We start from the raw sequence: 18251 nt of genomic DNA on the forward strand, positions 1-18251 counted from the left end.
GTCCCTCTGTGGGCTAATACCAACCATAATGTTTAGACACCTCAGTGAAGGGAGTTACTTGCAAATAGAGGAGCAAATTGCAGAATCTTTTCTCCTTTGAAACCAGGTGGAAAAGAAAACATAGTAAAATCAAAAATGCATTTCTCAAAAAAACCGACAAACTAATAACAAAGGTTCAAGGTTTCCATGGGATTTTAAAAGCAGGACTATTGAGCCAGTGATTTATCAGCTGAACATATATGGAAATGCAATTAAGATTTTGGTTCTTAAAGTACTGTTTATTTCAGTTCTCAAGTCATTCTCTTCTCTCTTTTCTATTTTAGACAAACACGAAACCAAATTAAAAGGTGTAATATATTTTCAAGCTATTGAAGAAGTCTATTATGATCATCTAAAAAATGCATATAAGGTAAACTTTGTTATTTCTGTTTTAACCACATATCATAGAGCAATACCCAGAGTACGTTAACTGCTGTGAAGTAAAAGGGAGAGTTAACATTATTTGGGGGGAAAAAAGCACCAACAAAAAACCAAAACAAACATTTTAAAAAAAAAAAAAAAAAGAAAAACTGGAGTGGAGGAAAAGGAAGAGGAAGCTAATCTGTGATTAACACTGGGGGGTTTTTTTAATACTGATGAAAGCAGAGATAAGAGTGTCTACCTGGAAACTGGGATTTGCTGCAAGGAGTTCCTTAGTCCAGTGGCAGGACCACTGAAATCAGTGGCTTAGGCAAATCAAAGGATGCCTCTGTCCCAGGGAGGGAGTTAACTGGCACCCCCTGCCTCTCACCTGTAATTTAAATGAGTTGTGTGTGACTCAATGGATTTGTGAAAGCCACTGGACAGTGGGGGGCGGAGTTTAGTTGTCTGGGCATGAAACAACAAGGAAGAACCCTGTATTGCTGTGCAGAAGTCTAGTGGAAACACGCTGTAAAAACTGTTTATGGTGGATACAAACACTTTAAGCACATCTGCTGCACGATAAGATGCAGTGGTACAGCATTTTGCATTTTATCATCTTCTTAACCCTATTCATAAATATCCCTGTAGGCAATTTCACTTCTGGTACCAATAAATGGCTTTGATTTCATTCTTTTTTGATATCCCTCTCTGTGTTCTATTTCAGAGTCCCAACCCGTTGCTCACTTTCAGCGTTAAGACCCATGACCGCATATACTATATGGTTGCTCCTTCCCCAGAAGCCATGAGGATATGGATGGATGTCATTGTCACGGGCGCCGAAGGCTACACCCACTTCATGTTGTAATAAGGGGGGAGCAGCAGGGCATATTGCAATAACACAACAAATGAAGTTAGCCATATGTAGTGAAAGCTGAAAAGCCAGCGAGTACCCTGAAATGTCCTCCTTATGATGTGCACCCAAAACCTCAGACCGACAGGGGTTTACAAATGCATTGAAAAGGGGGGGAGGTTGTTACCTGTTTTAGTTGATATTTATAGGAACAAAAGAGCTAAAGCTGTTGAGAGAATCGTAGTGCTCCAAAACGGATAATCAGGCAATTTTCATTAAAGCGTCTTGATTCAGCGACAGGTTTCTGCAAATTTTCTTATATGGAGAATGTCTTTGTAAACTCTTACTGAACTGTTTACAAATGTGTGTGTTGTCATCAAGTGTGCAAAAAAATTCTAGTACTGGAACAAAAAAGGTGTAATAAGCATATATTTTAATATGCAGCATTTGACATTTATAGATGATTAGGTGATTTTTTAAAAAGTTTTAATCAAGTATTTTATAAAAATACAAACAAAAAAAGCAACGCTAAGGTACACACAGTTCTTGCCTTAGTAGTTAAGTGTCACAACAGAGCCAAAGAGTTAAAAGATTCCAGTATCATAACATCTTCATATTGTTAGTTCTGTCTAACTTCCTGTAAGGGGACAGTGCCAAATTCCTTCACGACTTTTAATGTAATTAAATTGTTATGATATTCTGCGTGTTCAAGCACTCAGAGGCACCAACTGTATGTTTAAAGTCTGCATCTATGGAGCTTGACAAAAAAAGAGAAGGATAGCCTTATAAAGATGCAATTGTTTTCCACAAGGCTGTTAAATGAAACGTGTATTCACTTCCTCGTAAGGAGCGGTTTTTTTAATCTTCACTGTTGAATAGAATGAGCTGATTCTGGACCCTACAGCAATTTTCTTTTATGTAGTAAGGTCCCAGTGTGGTTCTAATCTTACTCTGTGCCAAGTGAACCCTCTACTGAAATCTCTCAAACACTGCCCACCTTGAAGCCAGGACCACAACCTCTACCTATCTAAATTCTTTGGAGCCAGGTTCTCAGCCCCAGAGAGTAGGTTTGTTGTTTTTGTTTAATGTATATCTGCACATAATAATGCTGTCAAATAGAATAAAAAGAGAGAGGCAAGTTCTAAGAGTTCACACTAAGCAGTATATGAATAAAAACCCTGAAATTTTTAAGTAGCAGGGATTGAGATTCCTCAAACAACAAAAACACTGAGGGTGCAGTAGTCTCCCATTTTAAAATCGCTTCGATGTCCTTGACTAATATTGCAAAAATGTAAATTATTTAATTGAAACTGAACTTCAAGAAAGTCTTTTATATTATGACTTTAAAGAGGCTCAGTTTCTGTAATCGAAACTCACGTGCTCTGTGGTTTGTGTACTATAAGAAAGCACATTAGCCTTCTTTTTTTCTTGACGAAAAGTTAATGGCTTTTGATGGAACAAACTGAAAGCAGAATAGAAGTATCCTGGCAGAATATTTTTTTTTATATTTTTTAAACCCTATATCTAATGAGTGGGTTGAATTTTTTCTGGTATACACAGGTGATGTGGTTGCTCTAGCATGACAAACATCAGTTTTGACTTGACTCATGAAAGAAGGGACTATTATCACAAGATAATTGTTATCATCTGTGCAGATCACAGCCTGTAATCTAGGATTTAAAACACTATCAGAAATAAACTGGTTTTGTTTATACAATTATTATTTTCCCCTGATGTATCTTGATTTTACTCCTAAGTATGGTTATAAAGGTTTTCTAATAATAACTTTTGTATCCTGCATGATGCAATGAAGGCATTTCAATAAACATTTTTAAAAATACACTTGTTTCAAATATTTTCTTGCTGCTTTATCTTGAGACATTTCTGCTTGTCTATTAAATAGTCATATACAGTTGTGCAAGCAATAATGTGTTTCATAGTAATGTTTAATTGAGCTGTTCCCTGTGTTTCCCCATCAAAGAGCTATGCAAAATAATCTTTCAGATGGCAGTAAAATTAGGAGCATAGTCTGTTTATTGCATGTATATATTATATTTCCTTTTTCATTTTTTTTTTGAGTCTGTTTGAAAAATTTATCACCAGACTTGGATGTAGACAATTTTTTTTGTTAATCTGCAACCAGAAATTGCTCAAGTTTGAGGATTTCCTAGTTTTCACAGTATTTGACTTAGACATGACTTGAATTGCAGGAATTATTAGCTTGTCGGGGAAGTCCATGCAGTTCATTATTTATTCCTTTTTTATTTCTTGTGATTTATTTGATTTCTGTTTGCAGTCGTCATCGCAAAGTGTGATGGACTTTGCAGTGATGGACATGGGGACACTGTAAGCAAAGCATGGTGGTAGGCACCATCTTTTATGATCAGTCTTCAAGCTCTCCAACCTTAACTCCCATGGGAGTCAAGCCCTCGCTTACCCTGAAGGATCTTGGGCAATTGCAAACCGTGTAGGCTGCATTTTAAAAACCTCAGCTGCTGTATCCCATGTCCCATGGCTGGTTGGACTCGATCATGGAGATCTTTTCCAACCTAAATGATTCAGCGATTCTGTGATTGTTTTCTTCCTTTCTGAGTGTCTGCCACAGGCTGTATGTAAAAGGTACAGTGAAGAAAGACCTTCTTTTGGCTACTGTGCTCATACAGCCAAGGCTGAGGAGAGAAGGTGAGGAGGTGTGAACCTGTTCGGGGGCCCTGCAGGCTGACAAACAGCCACACACCCGATGCCGCTGGAGAGGTGAGGGAGGGAGGGAAGCTGGCATTTCAAATGCCCTTTCTGGCTGTCTATAAGGGGCAGGTAATTAGTGTAAGATTTTTTATACGTATATATATATGTATATATAATTACAAAATGTATCCTAACAGATACAGAACCCTAACAGATTATACCTACATATGGAGAGGCAACCTGAGGTACAGGTGCATCCAGCCCTGCCTGATACAGAGGCCCTCGAGGAGGGTGCCCTCTCCAGAACACACACAGGATCAGAGAATGGGTGATGTTGGGAGGGACCACAGTGGATCAACTGGTCCAACCTTCCTGCTCAAGCAGGGCCATCCCAGAGCACATGACACAGGATTGTGTCCAGACAGTTCTTCCATGTCTCCAATCAGGGAGACACCACACCCTCTCTGGACAATCTGTTCCAGTCTGTGGTCACCCGCACAGTAAAGTTCATCCTCGTGTTCAGGTGGAACTCCTGTGCATCAGTTTCTGCCTGCTGCCTCTCATCCTACTGCTTGGCATCACCAAGAAGAGCCTGGTTTCACCCTCCGAGCATCACCTCTTCAGGTATTTATGCACATTAATGAGGTCCCCTCTCAGTCATCTCTCCTCGAGGCTGAGCAGGCCCAGCACCCTCGGCCTTTCCTTGTAATAGACATGCTGCAGTCCTTCAATCATTTTTTGTTGCCCTCTGCTACCCCTGCTCCAGGAGCTGCACGTCTCTCTTGCCCTCAGGAGCCCAGAACCGGCCGCAGCACTGCCGATACCGCCTCACCAGGGCTGAGCCGAGGGGCGGGATCACCTCCCTCGACCTGCTGGCAGCGCTCCCCCCCATGCACCCCAGGATTCCGCTGGCCTTCCTGGCCACAAGGGCACACCGCTGGCTCAGGGAAACACGCGCCTAGGGAAGCGCACACTCAGCGCTTCCTCACTGACAAAACGCTGTTTCGTGCTTCCCGAGGCGGTTCCCAGCACCGACCGCACGGATCCCCGCCCGCCTCACCGCCGGGGCAGAAGGGAGGCGGGGCGGCGCCTGCGCGGGGCGGCGGCCATGGCGGCCATGGCGGGAGCGCTGCGGGCGCTGGTGCGGGGCGGTCGCGGTGCCTCGGCCACGGGGGTGTCGCTGTCGCCGCCGAGCGCGGCCCGGGGGCTCCCGGGTAAGGGAAGGGCCCCGGGGAGCTCCGAGGAGAAGGGGTGTCAGCCGCAGGGCAGAGGATGTGGGTCGGTGCCGGCTGTGCTGGCCGCGGGGCGGTTCTCGGGCAGCTGGGGCTGACACCCCTTCAGCGCCGTCTCCGTCGGGAACGGCCCGGGCGCGTCCTCCGGGGTTGGGATGGGCATGTTAAAATTCGCTCCCCTCTGGGGGACGGCGCCCCTGACGGGTTTCCCGCCCCCTGCCAACCCTGCCCGGGGGCGGTTCGGTGTCTCTGTGCACAGGGCAGGGCAGCTGCTTTCCCGTGTGTGTTCTGGGGGCTCTAAGCTCCTCCTGCCCCTGCTGCGTTTTCAGGAGCCGGGAATCAGTGTGCCAGTTCCTTTGCTTGGATGTGAAATTCGCCTACGTGCAAAGCTTCACTAGGCACCTGAAAAACTTTGCTGGCATCCACTTCTGTGTGAGATGGTTCTCTGGCAAAACGCATAATGTCCCCCACACCTTCTTCCAGATTCTGTGCTTGTCTGACTTGTTGAGTTTATTCGTTGCCTTAAATTTAACAGAAAAGGTGATGAACGTCATCTGAGGCTGCTCAGTGAGTAAAATTTACTTGCCACTAAGGATGCACGTTTCGTAGCTGCATTAAAACAAGACTACAGTGGGGTTTTGCTGCTGTTTTTTTCTGTGGGTTTATAACGATAACATGACCAGAGTGTCTGTTTGTTTGAGTGCGTCTTTGGGTGCTCTGGGACCCGACTAAGCAGCAGTTCCTGCTGGCAGAGCTGGTCCTGCCTTACTCCTGTAGCTCAGGAGATTGCATGAAACCAGGTGTGGACAGGGTTTAGTCCATAACCTGTCACAGCTGCATTACTCTGCTGCTGTCGGCAGTGGGTAGATTGCAGTGCTGGAGCAGTTGCTCAGAGGACTTCTTTGGTTTTGACATATAGCACTGGTCTCAGTCACAGTTTCTGGTGTTCATAACACAATTAAAATTGCACAGGGATTCTGATATGAAGAGAATTCCATAGCATCAGGCAAGAGTCCTGTGGTACTCCTATAGCTGTCTTCTGTCTGTAACTTGGTTTTATAAACACTGAGTACCACCTTACACCCTTCAAAAATGATTCCCTGCTCTTAGCAAGGTCTTTCACTGATATCAGGAGGAGAAATTACTGGGTAGCTACTCCATTATTTATGGTTTTGTCTGTCTAAAAGGAAATCAGTGTTACTTCAGTGAGCTTTGCTTTTGGGTTGGCTGAGGTGGTTGCTTTAGGGTTAGGATTGCTGCTGGTGCAGTAACTTTTTAAATGCAGAACAGTTTGTGGAATAGCTTAGACTGTGGTTGTGTCTTGTAGCTGCAGTTTAAACCCTGCCCAGTGTCAAACTAGCTTGAGGACACCTCCAGGGTGCTGCAGGAAGGAAAACCAGTGACTTCAGAGATGGTTATCAGGGCTTAAGTGACAGAAAAGTACTCCTAATTGTTTTTCTGTTAAATTTAACACTTCTTGATGTATCTTCTCTGTTACTGGCGGGCAAAGAAGTCACTCATTTAGTGACAGAGACGCACAAACAGAAAGCCTTAGCGTGGATGCATCCAAATACCTTTACTGTGGCATTTATTCTCCTTTATAATAATTTATGCATCAGTAGGATAAAGAATTGTCCCGTTGTGTGAGGAGAAATTTAATGGTTCTAATCTATAGTTCAAATGATATAATTTGTTAGACTCTAGGAAAGTGCCAGAAACATCCTGCATCTGTTACACACCCACATTTATTCACGCACATGCAAGTTTAACAACAAACAGAACCCCCCAGGCCCCTTGAATGTAATCTCTCTGATAGTGACAAAACGGAACTCAAGGCTGCACTGTGATACTGTCGGGGTCTGGTTCTGCAGTATTTATCCTGTTATTATGCCACTAAGAAGCCCTGAAACATTATATCGGGTTGCACAGTTTCTGTACCCCGCTACTGAATATCTAGTCTTCTAATCTAAGAATTAAGCGTATCAAAGCCTTAGAAGACTTGACCAAGCTTTTAATTTAACAAATTATCTTGCTGAGTGGTATAATAGAGTGGATTAAATCTCCATAACACCTCTCTATGAATTACTTGTTCCTCACCCACAGCAGAGGTACAATTACCTGCTAAAATTAGATTAAATACTGTAGCAGCTGTTGAGATCAGCATAGTTATTAATTAGTTAACATTTCCTTTGTTAATCCTCTTTTCTTGCTTGAAAACTCGAGGGGGGTTGGTTGATGTTTATTAATGTGAATAACAGAGTCCAACCTAGTGTTTGTTTTCTAAATGTGTCTCATTTGTTATTTTGAAGTAAACCAGAACAAAATGATAGGAAAGCTTCTCATTCTTATAATGTGTTGCAGATTTCTTTGACAGAATTTGCACAAAATTATTTTTCATTTTTTTAATATTTGCAAACTGCTTAGAGTTACTAAGTGCCTTTTTTCATTCTGGATAAACAGAACAATCCAAGTACTGGAATAATGTAACCTTTCCAGCAAGAATGCACCAGACCATGCAATAGGATATCTTTTGAAAAAGCATAAGAAAATCACAGCTCTACAGAGGTCAATTCTGTTTCTTCTTATGGGATGTGTTTAATGAGCTGCTCTTTGTTTACAGAAAATGTAGCTGTGCTTCCTATCTGAGAAAACGGCTGATGTTATCATAGCATAGTGTTAAAATGATTCTTTTTTTTCAGTGTTCCTGGCCATATTCTTTAACTTAAGCAGAATAGCTGTTGAAGATACCATGGAAAGCGCTGGATGTTACTTATTTCATTTGGTTTTGAGCAGTGCTAATGTTATGTTCATCGTGTTAAAAAAGTTAGTCACAACATTCTTTCCCAATTCTTGATTTTGAACTTCCCCACTGTATCTCTCTCTATATATGGTGTGGGTCTCGGATTTTGATACAGCTGCAGTTTTGTCATTTAGTTTTGATTTTCATGGAAAATTTGTCACCTCATGTACTTGTAAACTTAACATTGCACAGCGTACTCTTGTCCCAAAATTTTACTTTTTTGAAATCCAGTCCAGAAAAAAAAACAAAAAGGTGAAATAAAAAGTTAAAAGAAGCAGATAAAAAAAATCTTACCATTGCATGGGAAGTGAGTAAATGCATTCAAGATGGTATAAAACATGAGGACAGATGAAGTCTAGGAAATCTTAGCATTTGTCTTCAGTCAACCACTTTACTAATTGCTGAGTGAACTCTGTATATGGTTGGCATTTAATAAGTTGAGAATGAATCACAGTCAGCTTTCCCTTTCAGGTTCATCAGTACTTGTCAGTCATTAAATAATATAGGACATGCTTTTTTTCTTCTCGGGCCAAAATATCTTGTTTTCACGTAATGTGCTCATATTTCCTGAACCCTAGGTTTATAAAACACTAATATTTCTGCCAAGGTTATCATGATGATTCTACTAAATAGCTCTTTTTATTAGTTTGCAGGCTGAAGTCATCAGTCAGCTTTCTTACTCGACCTGATCGACCCAACCTTGCTTATCATAAAGTAAAAGGCAGGAGTCCAGGGGTTATTTTCCTTCCAGGCTATAATTCAAATATGAATGGTGAGAAAGCAACTGCCCTTGAAGACTTCTGCAAATCACTAGGTCATTCCTTCATCAGGTACATGCAGTGTATTGTTCTTGAGAAATGTAAACTCTGGCATTTGGATTGGAATGTGTCCTGTGCTGTAGATAAGCTGCGAAGTCTTTCTTCTGTTTCCAAACTTAGGATTTCTGTCTGTAGGGAGACTGAGGTAAATCAAGAGAATGTATTCTGAAAGCAATTCAGAAAACTCGCTAATATAAATTTCTATAGTCTATCCAGTGCTACACGTTACAATCAGGATATAGGCACAGCAATGAAAAAGGAAGGACCTGGAATTCTCTTTTTTTAAGTTACCACTGTCAGCATGGTCCTTACCTGCCAAGTCTGACTAAGTTACCCTATGTCTTCTGTAGTTTTGGAAGAACATGCCCGTGGTCGATGATGCCATCCTTTGATAGACCAGGCTGAATGCTGAGTGCCCTAAATTTTCCTGTTTGGCTACAGTGTTTGAAAGAGAGTTTGTACATTTTAAAAATACCTTTAAAATTGAAGTATTTGGGATTTTTTTGTCTGTAAGAAAAACTGCCTATTCTTGTAAGTTAAGATATTATTATATCAAATTATAAGAGAACACTGCATCACTTAGTTGTGTATGCTGTATTTAAACCTCTTTTTAAGTAATAAGTGGGACCGAGTAAGAAAATATTTAATGTGTTAGATTGTCCCCTGTCAATTTGATTAAGCAGTAGTGTTTAGTTAGTGTCTATGCTGCTGTAGACAGTACTATGACTTTCATTTTGATGGTTACTTTTTCAGATTTGATTATACAGGATGTGGAAGTTCAGATGGTATCTTTGAGGAATGTACAGTTGGGAAGTGGAGAAAAGATGTTCTGTCTGTACTGGATGAACTTACAGATGGACCACAGGTAATGTTTTATTTTAAATCCTTTTTTTACCCCTCGAGGTAGAACATTGATCAAAGATAAGCTGTAATAGCTCTGGCAGACAGTAGCTTCTGCTGAACAACTGACCCTTGCTCACTTTCAAGCTGAATCATTTGAGAGGTCCTATTTGTAGAACCTTTTTTGCAAACAGGTAGATCGTAAAATCTCGGAAGCGTGCGTTGGCAGGACCTCCTGGCAGCTGTTTATTAGAACCTCCTGCTCAGAGCAGGGCTGTCATCCCAGAGAGTCTGAGAAAGCCTCATGATGGAGGTGCCACCTGACAGGGGACAGGGAACTGTTCCAGTGCAGTGCAGCCCTCTTAAGAAAAAGTGTGTTGCTGTCCCATGCTGACACATGAATTAACGGATTTGCAGGAAGGTTACAAGCTAAGATACTCTATATGATTAAATAGCTTTAAAAAAAAGTCAAGCAGAAGCAGTATTTGACTTCTTCACTTACTTTAGAAGTTACTGTGAGAAACTTGGAATCTCCTTCAATCTGGAAATACCTAGTATTTTGTTTAAAACAATTTTGTATTATGAATTGCATTTGTTTACTTCTTTCACTGCACTGAGCCTTTCCCATGTGCATTTATTTTAAGAAGGAAACATAAAGTATGCATGTGATACTGAATTGTTTCAACTCTCATTTTGTTTTCAGTGTTTCAGTCTCAGACAGCAATAACCAACCATGCCAAACAGAATAATAAATACCAGATCTTGTGGTGCTTACTCAGGCAAAATTTCCACTGGAGGTGACAGCAGTTCTGCCTGGGTAAGGACAGCAGGATTATGCCCAAGGTTTCAGTAGTTAAACAAAGTGAAAACTGATACTTTGTAAAAGAAGAAAAAACTTATCACCCTTTTCCCTGTAAAACACTGTATTTTCTTCTCTTTTTTATTATTTTTTTCCCAGATTCTGGTGGGCTCCAGTATGGGTGGATGGCTGATGCTTCATGCTGCAATAGCCCGCCCAGATAAAGTAGCTGCTCTGGTTGGAGTAGCTGTAGCAGCAGACCACCTCGTAACAAGTTTCAAGAGGCTTCCCATTGAGGTCAGTGCTGATGATTGGCTTTTGTGCAGTCTGAAAATCCATCAACTGTTTAAGAAACCCTGTTGTTCAAACTGTATTTTTCCTGCAGATTTGCAGTTAAGTTTTCTGTGTTTGTGGTGGATGTAAGCTAAAAATCAACATTAATCTAAAAGTCTGCAAAATACTGTGCATTGTAGGATGAGACTAGTGTGAGCACTACCCAGAATGTGTTTCTATTACTGTGCCATAGGGGATGTGAAGTCAGATCCCTACTGTTAGCAGTCCATTAGATTTCAGCGTTGAATATCTTATATTTGCATTGAAATTGAATCCTTGTGTTTTCAGGGATGGAGATGTAGCTACTAGTGTATTTGACATGACATTGGATGAGATGAGTATGACATAGGTTGTGTGTGTAGGAAGGAAATTCTTCACATTAATGTGTAAAGACTTTAAGATTTAGGTAGTGGGAACTGCCTTTCTGAGTTTCTTCCTTGATGATAATAATGTCCAGTCTTTAGGGAAGTAAATCAGGTGTTATATGGCAATAAATAACTTGTGCTTTAAAATAATTAAAATATTTTCCTGATTTTTTTTGGTTTTTTTCTAAGGCACTTTGTAGTGTCAGCATTACTACTTAGGACTAAGGTAAAAATCTGGAAGTACAGTATTTAGATACAGCGATTGTGCCAAATACTGAAAGGACTGATCAATGGAAAATTCCTTTTTGTAGGATTCTCCTTGGTTGATGTTCAGTGAACTGATTGAAGCCAAGGAGACTTACTGGTCACAGTGTCTATGCATCTTTTTTTTTTTTTTTCTGATAGATCCTGACTGAGAAACTTAATTTCATTGATGAATTTTAACTAGATTAATTTGCAGGAGAGATGTGTAGAGCAGCTTCTGTGGCATGGTAGGGGGTTAGTCTTCTCAGGTGCTGTGAGAAGAACAGGAATACACCTTTGCTAATGAAAATGAACAAGGTGAAATCTAATGATTCGAGGAGTTTTAGAAAAGAAATAAGTTGAGGCACTCTAAAATACTCCTAACATCTGTCTTGTCTATTCTTTGCTCTCTTTTTTTTTTATAGGCACAAAAGGAAATAGAAGAAAAAGGTGAATGGAAGTTTCCAACAAAGCATAACAAGGAAGGATATTACTCCATGACATATGACTTTATCAAAGAAGCAGAAAACCACTGTGTGCTGAATAGTCCTATTCCTATAACATGTCCCTTACGACTCATCCATGGCATGAAGGACGGCGATGTCCCTTGGCAGATCTCCATGCAAGTTGCCGATCGCGTGTTGAGCAAGGACGTGGATGTCATCCTGCGCAAAATTGGCCAGCACCGGATGAGCGAGAAGGAGGACACAAAACTCCTCGTGAATACTGTTGATGATTTAATTGACAAGCTGTCAACACTAGCATAAGCTGCAGAGTAGCACTAGTGCATGAACTCTACACTTGACTCTTTTCCTTGAGTAGCAGAAGCCCTGTTCTTAATCAGATGGTGGCAGGCCTGTGACTATCACAGTAGGAACTGAGCTTTATCTGCTGTTTTCTTACCTCTGTATTGTAAATACAGGTATTGTATTATTGCTGCATTTGCACACAGTCCAAAATGTAAAGGAGTGCTGCTCTTTCGTTCAGAACCTCTCCTTCAGCACTTAAACCTTTTTTTTTTCCACAGATTTCCTACAATTTTGTACTGAAATGTTGATTAATTTTTGTTACTATTGGCCTGTACAGTAAAACTTTATTTTCACATCTTTGAAACCTTTTGGTATTGTCCTTCTGCTGTAACAGTATTGTATCTTATGTCTGAAACCATCTGTGCAAGGCAAAATACAACTTGTTTACTGAAGTTAATTATTAGAAATAGTGAATACCATGAAGCACAATAAACAGATTTCAGATAAATGATTATTTTGTTCTTAAGTACTGTTAAAATTAAAAAGTGGAAGGCAGACTCTGATGGCATGCTTGGGGTGCTACATAAGAAAGAATTTAACTTCTAAGAATACAGGGCCTCAAAATGTTAAGACTTCTCTTATCTATGGTTATCAGGAGGGTATATGTTGTCTTTTCCAGGCTGCCTGTTTGTAATAGTTCATTGTGGGCCTCCTATTAAGGGAACAATATATAATCTTGGTGTGAACTGAAACTGGATCTGTATGGTGACTTTTATAGTAACTTCTTTAAAGTGGGGGTACAGGTGCCATAGGGCACCACTGCCTCTTTCCCGTGGCTTGGGAGCTGTAGTTCACTGGGAGCAGTGTCTTCTGAGTTAGGAATTTGAGCTGCACAAGTGCAACCCTGAAAAGCTGTAAATGCGATTGGATAGTTGGATAAATCTCGTAAAGTAAATCCATAGAATTTATAAGTAAATGGATTTAATTGCAGACGTGGCTATTACCTGTTTTTTGTCCAAGAGTACAATGCCATTCATACATTTGAGAGAGAGGAACTTAGATGAGAGGCTGAAATGAGTTCAGGCTGGCCCTAATGTGAAACATCAGTCAAAATTATATAGTTGTTTTTCTGGTTTTATTATTTTAAGTAGTAAATAGCATCACTATTGTTACCTTAAAACAGTAAAGCTCCTGGGGATATGATATTTCTAGAGAGTTTGTTTTTTTCTGTTTTAGTTGTGTCACTATTAGTGTGCTGTATGGGGCTTTGCTGAGGTAATGGGTTTTAATTTAAAAAACACAAATAACTAAAGCAAAAAAAAATCCACAGCAACAACAACAAAAACCCCCTAAATTTCCTATGAGTTTCTGTGAAGTACAGTTTTATTTAGGCTTCAATACTGCAAAAAACAAGAAACTGTCATGTAAAAAATTTGAATTTTGGTAGGAGAGTAAAAAAGATGGCTCTTGCTTAGATGCAGATTTTCTAATTCAACCATACCAATTCCCTAACCCAGTCATAGAATCATAGAATGGTGTGGGTTGGAAGGGACCTTAAGAATCATCTACTTCCACTCCCCCTGCCATGGGCAGAGACACTTTCCCCTAGGCCAGGTTGCTCAAAGCCCCATTCAACCTGGCCTTGGACACTTCCAGGGATGGGGCAGCCACAGATTCTGTTTGCAACCTGAGGTAGGCCTTATGCAGGCAGACCTTCTCTAACTTTGCCCTGGTAATTCCACTGGTATTTCTCTTTGCAAGCATTTTCCTTGTGTTCGTGCTGGAAATTACCAGAGTTTTGATTGTTGTCAAACTTGGCATGTTCAGATGCCTGATAGAAAGGATGGTGATAACCAGGGAGATTTACATCCTACCTCTCACTAGCTCTTGACCTGTCAGGAAGTTCTGACAATCTGGAATAATGTAATATTCACACATTATGGTGTCATTCAAAATTGCTGCTGTTATGTCCCCTGATTTAGTGCCTGTGGCATTGCTTTTGTCTTTGCCAGTAGATGCCTGCATAGTAAATTATTTTCAGTTTAGTCATGTTTAAAAACAGTATTTCTTTCCTCTATAGAAATACTATATTAAACTAGGGTGTTGCACATTTGGGAACCTCTGCATGGTGCAAACTTTTTAAATTCTTTGTAATGAATTATTATGTTCTGTTTTGGTTTTTTTAGTAACAGCTGATTTGTTGCCAAATACAAAGTATATTTTGTGAATATATAATATTCATTCAAATATACATTTCCTCAGCAATAAGCTTGATTCTCATCAAATAATCAGTGTCTTATGGTTTCAGAGTTTTACCAGCTCTGTCTTGTACTGCCTGGGGTGGGGATTGGCTTTCTCCAAATACCTTAATCTATGCTTAATTATTTCCAGTAGTGCACTTAGCTGAATTTGTTAGTGTTCTCATTGTCTTTTGCTTTTGGCAGGTCTGAAAAATTACTTTTGGGCTCCTCTGTCATTGAGTGTACTGCGGACATGTCAGGGCTGACACTGCTGTCACAGTACAAGGGAACTCTGGGCACTAATCAAGCAACTCATCTGCTTGTGTTGTTGATTTTGATCAAACAATACCCCTTGAATAAGCACCTCGAGGTATTTGCCTTCTACGTAAAGCTTAAGCTACATAATATTAACTTTTGCCGAGGAGTTATGATCATTCACGTTTCATGAGTAAATAACAACAAGCTGTTGTAGCTAGGCAGGATGTTTGATTAGCATACCAGAGGAGTAGGTAGTAGTTTTCATGTAAAAGAACCACAAACATTACCAGCTGGCCTTGACTGTCCCTAGTCCTTATCAACATTTTCTTTCTGAATCTGTTGCAAAAGCAAACTGCTTGAGATTTAACTTGTGAAGCAAACTCTTCTGCCTTCTGAAAAGGAAAAAAACCGATGAGGCAGGCTTTCCTGTGTTTGGGATTGAACTCTGCAGTAAACCAGGGTGTGCTGAAAGTTTCTAAAGGTTATTCAACTTGTTTCCTAATAAACAAGTGCTCTTATTCTGCTTATATTGAGCTGTACTTACTTGGGTTTAGATATATGTATTTTTATCTTGTTAAATATTCTACTTGTTTTGTCTCTTCTGCTGTTTGGCTTTGTTTATTTTTTTACTTAATTGATATTAAATATTTCATGTAGTTTCAGTTTAGTTAACCTATTTTCTCTTGCATCAACACTAAATGCAAACAAATCAGTGTTCACAAAAAACCCCTTGGTGCATAGGCCTCAGAACTAACTCCTGCTGTTTCATTTTTATGTTAATTTTGATTATGAGGTCTCTTGGACATGCTGTTATTCAGTGGGACTAAAAGATTTATGGTACCATACTTTTCATATCAAATGAAAACGTGCTTAGAGAGAGACTTTGAACCAGTGATTTATCTGCAGCTGCTCAAGTATTTTTAATGCTCTGGTTGTGCTGCAATACAGAGTTACAACATTTTCTGAACCACTGCCTCGCTCAGCTTCTACATTAGGATTGTGTTTGTCACTTCTCCTTGGCCCCCATCCTTTCCTCTGTGGCAGGAAAAAAAACAACAACACAAGTGGGAGGGAAAATTGTGTTCTGGGGAGATAACAAGATTTCAGCTTCCTTGGTTTTTAAGTTACTCAGTTGTGCTGTTATAAAGAGGCCTACCTTGCCTTGTCAGATTTTTTGCTTTAAGTCATGAAAAGTTACGTTAAAACTGAAGGCTTCCCTGGAAATAGAAGAGGGTTATGTGTTTCACCTGTCTCTAAGATCAGCAGTCTGTGCTTTGAGCTGATGAACTAATTCATTAAGATGTGTGTGAATGTAAAATTTCCCTAAGTCTTGGTGAATATTCATCAGCTGTATAAGGAATGCATATAGAAATACCACAAATCAGTGCACATTGTCACCCTTCTACCTTTGTTCTTCAACCCAGCAGGGACAGGAAAGGCAGAGGGAACTCAGCCATTATGTTAAATAGCAGGCAGCTTGCTAAGTATGAGGTTTTCATGCCACTGTACATAGTGCTTTGCTCCTGGCAAGTGTTTTCTAGGGGAAGAGATTTCTGTTGGGAAGGAGAGGCAGAGATGAAGGACGAAAATGCACTGCTCATAGATTTACTGCTTGTTGGTTGGTTTCTGTAGCTGAGATTGACTTTCTGACTGTAGGACCTCATCTCCCTTCAATACATATTTGCCTAGAACACAATAATGTTACTTACAGCCCTGGCCTTGTAATGGATAAATCTAAATTACAGGACTTATTGCAGTCTGGTTGCAGGCTTGACCTTGTATTTCTCTTTCAAGTCCTGCATATGTATGTTATATGGTCCAATGCTCCTATTCCATTAAAGAGAAAGGGGCGTCCTCCATTTGACACAGTAATTGTAGCTTGTGCTACAATTGTAGCTCACGGGTGAGGAATAGACATGTTCTCAGCCTGCTACCATCACTTGATTTGTGTTTGGCAAGGGGCTTCAGGCAGCTCTGCATTCAGATTTGGAAGGAAAAGCAAATGGCAGCTCCTAAAACTTCCAGCCATTTGGTCCTGAAATTAAAATGCATATTTAAAATGTTTTCAGGCTAGCACGTGAAAGGCTGTGTTCTTTTTGGGCCTTCTGATCTGCACGATGTTGTCCACTGGCCTCCCACATGGCAACATGAGAAGGTCACTGCTGCCTGTCGGGGTGGAAGCAGGTGCTCATATCTGTGGCGAAGGTATGCTGAACAGTAGCACGCCTGGGCACTGGAGGGATGCAAATGGCCTGCCCGGACTTTAGTCTGGGAAAAGCAATCCATGAAGGCTGGCTAGGATTGGGTCTGATCCTTACAAGAATCCTCGCTTTTGAGTTTTAATTGAATACAGTTTGCTGGCAAAAAATGTGTCAGCGTGTGCTAGTCCTTAGGACAGTAACTCTTGAAAAAGTTCCTAACAGCAAAGCTAAATCCCTAACCATAAGAAGCAGCCTTTATTTAGTTAGGGGATTTGATCTTGTTTGTTTGTTTATTTGTAAATCTTGCTGTCTGCTTTGACCTATGTTTCAGAGAAATAAAGATGATACTTCCTTTCTGTTCTACTGGTAAATGTGTATTGCAATGTATAATTTTCAAACCAAAGTAGTTCTCTGGAGGTACCGTTTTTGTTGGGGACAGATGAACAATGGGTATAATGAAATGTATTGGTTTTCTTTCACAGGAGTCTGTCAATCCAGCACAAGACTTAAGAGACCGTGAGAACTAAAATGCACAATTTACCTTCAAGATCACCTTGAATCGTGGGAATGCTGACAATTATATCCAGAGGAATTGGTTTCCAGTGCTAAGCTGGCAAGCTGCATGGAAGGTGGGCAGTGACTTACAAATTCCAGAAACACTTCCGGTCAGGGCAGTCTTGGGAGCTGCCTTGTTCCGTAGGTTGCAGTGTTAGTGCATTCTGTTCTGTCACACAAATAGGAAGGTCCTTCCTTCCTGAATTACTTTTCTTTTAATCACAAATTGGAGGTGTTCAAACTATGTACTGGCTTGGGGATTAACATCTTCAGAGCTGGCAAAGGAACCTTTTTGCAGGTGAAAGGGAAGATGCTTGCTTAGCTTAGCGCTTTTAGTCTTTGAAGTTCTCTAGATTGTAGATTTCAAAGTAATGGGGAAGTTAGAATTTTTAAAATTAATGTTGTCCCCTGATTCTGATATCTCTGCCACTTGTTTGTGCACAGTTAAAAAGATGGCAATATTCCAGTAGCTACTTTTTCCCCCTAGTCTGAGTAGTTCTCTTGTGTAGAACATCTCCAGGTATCTTACATCAAAGCAAGGCTGTGAATAAAACCAAGGGTCTGCAGAGCAGTTTCCTGCCTTGCAACTCCCTGAAAAAGGCCCTGTACTTTCACCAAGCTTGTATTGGACCTGAGCATCCTCTGCAACTCTAGAAAACATGACATCACACATAGACATTCATGTCTATTCTCAAGGAGGATCTTTGACCAGAAACAACTTCAGAAGTTTTCTTGTGAAGGGAGGTTCTGTAAACTTAAAGTGTTGGGAAACTTCCTGGTTTGTTTTGGTTTGTTTGCTTATTTGTTTAACTTAGTTATGAAAGGTCCATTATTTTACAGTGGCACACCAGGAAAATGAAGCCTGGACTTCCCAGCTATTG

At 40.5% G+C, this 18251-nt stretch overlaps 2 protein-coding genes across 9 annotated transcripts in view; both read left to right on the forward strand.

The window, feature by feature from the left end:
• The window catches only part of PHLDB2 (pleckstrin homology like domain family B member 2), a 74761-nt gene extending 71669 nt beyond the window's left edge, over nt 1-3092 (forward strand). For all 8 annotated transcript variants that reach the window (XM_051779982.1, XM_051779981.1, XM_051779988.1 and 5 more), the window contains 2 exons: nt 324-409; nt 1127-3092. In XM_051779982.1, the coding sequence (XP_051635942.1) occupies nt 324-409; nt 1127-1267 (227 nt within the window). In that variant the 3' untranslated portion in view covers nt 1268-3092. The remainder of the gene's footprint in view (nt 1-323; nt 410-1126) is intronic.
• A 1916-nt stretch (nt 3093-5008) lies between these two features.
• ABHD10 (abhydrolase domain containing 10, depalmitoylase) lies at nt 5009-15276 on the forward strand. Its single transcript, XM_051780016.1, has 5 exons — nt 5009-5151; nt 8616-8799; nt 9541-9652; nt 10586-10723; nt 11793-15276. The coding sequence occupies exons 1-5, from the start codon at nt 5046-5048 to the stop codon at nt 12132-12134; spliced, it is 882 nt and encodes a 293-aa protein (XP_051635976.1). The 5' UTR covers nt 5009-5045; the 3' UTR covers nt 12135-15276.
• Nucleotides 15277-18251: the final 2975 nt, after the last annotated feature.

This window comes from Manacus candei, unplaced genomic scaffold, assembly GCF_025592945.1.
Source record: "Manacus candei isolate 608988 ecotype Guabito, Panama unplaced genomic scaffold, ASM2559294v1 h1tg000014l, whole genome shotgun sequence".
In the NCBI taxonomy this organism is placed as follows: Eukaryota; Metazoa; Chordata; class Aves; order Passeriformes; family Pipridae; genus Manacus; species Manacus candei.

What these genes read in the sequence shown, in the direction of transcription:
- ABHD10 (XM_051780016.1), top strand. Translation starts at nt 5,046, where the DNA reads ATGGCGGCCATGGCGGGAGCGCTGCGGGCGCTGGTGCGGGGCGGTCGC. An exon ending in AACTTACAGATGGACCACAG is followed by an intron (nt 9,653 to 10,585) that starts GTAATGTTTTAT and finishes TTTTTTTCCCAG; the next exon opens with ATTCTGGTGGGCTCCAGTAT. An exon ending in TCAAGAGGCTTCCCATTGAG is followed by an intron (nt 10,724 to 11,792) that starts GTCAGTGCTGAT and finishes TTTTTTTTATAG; the next exon opens with GCACAAAAGGAAATAGAAGA.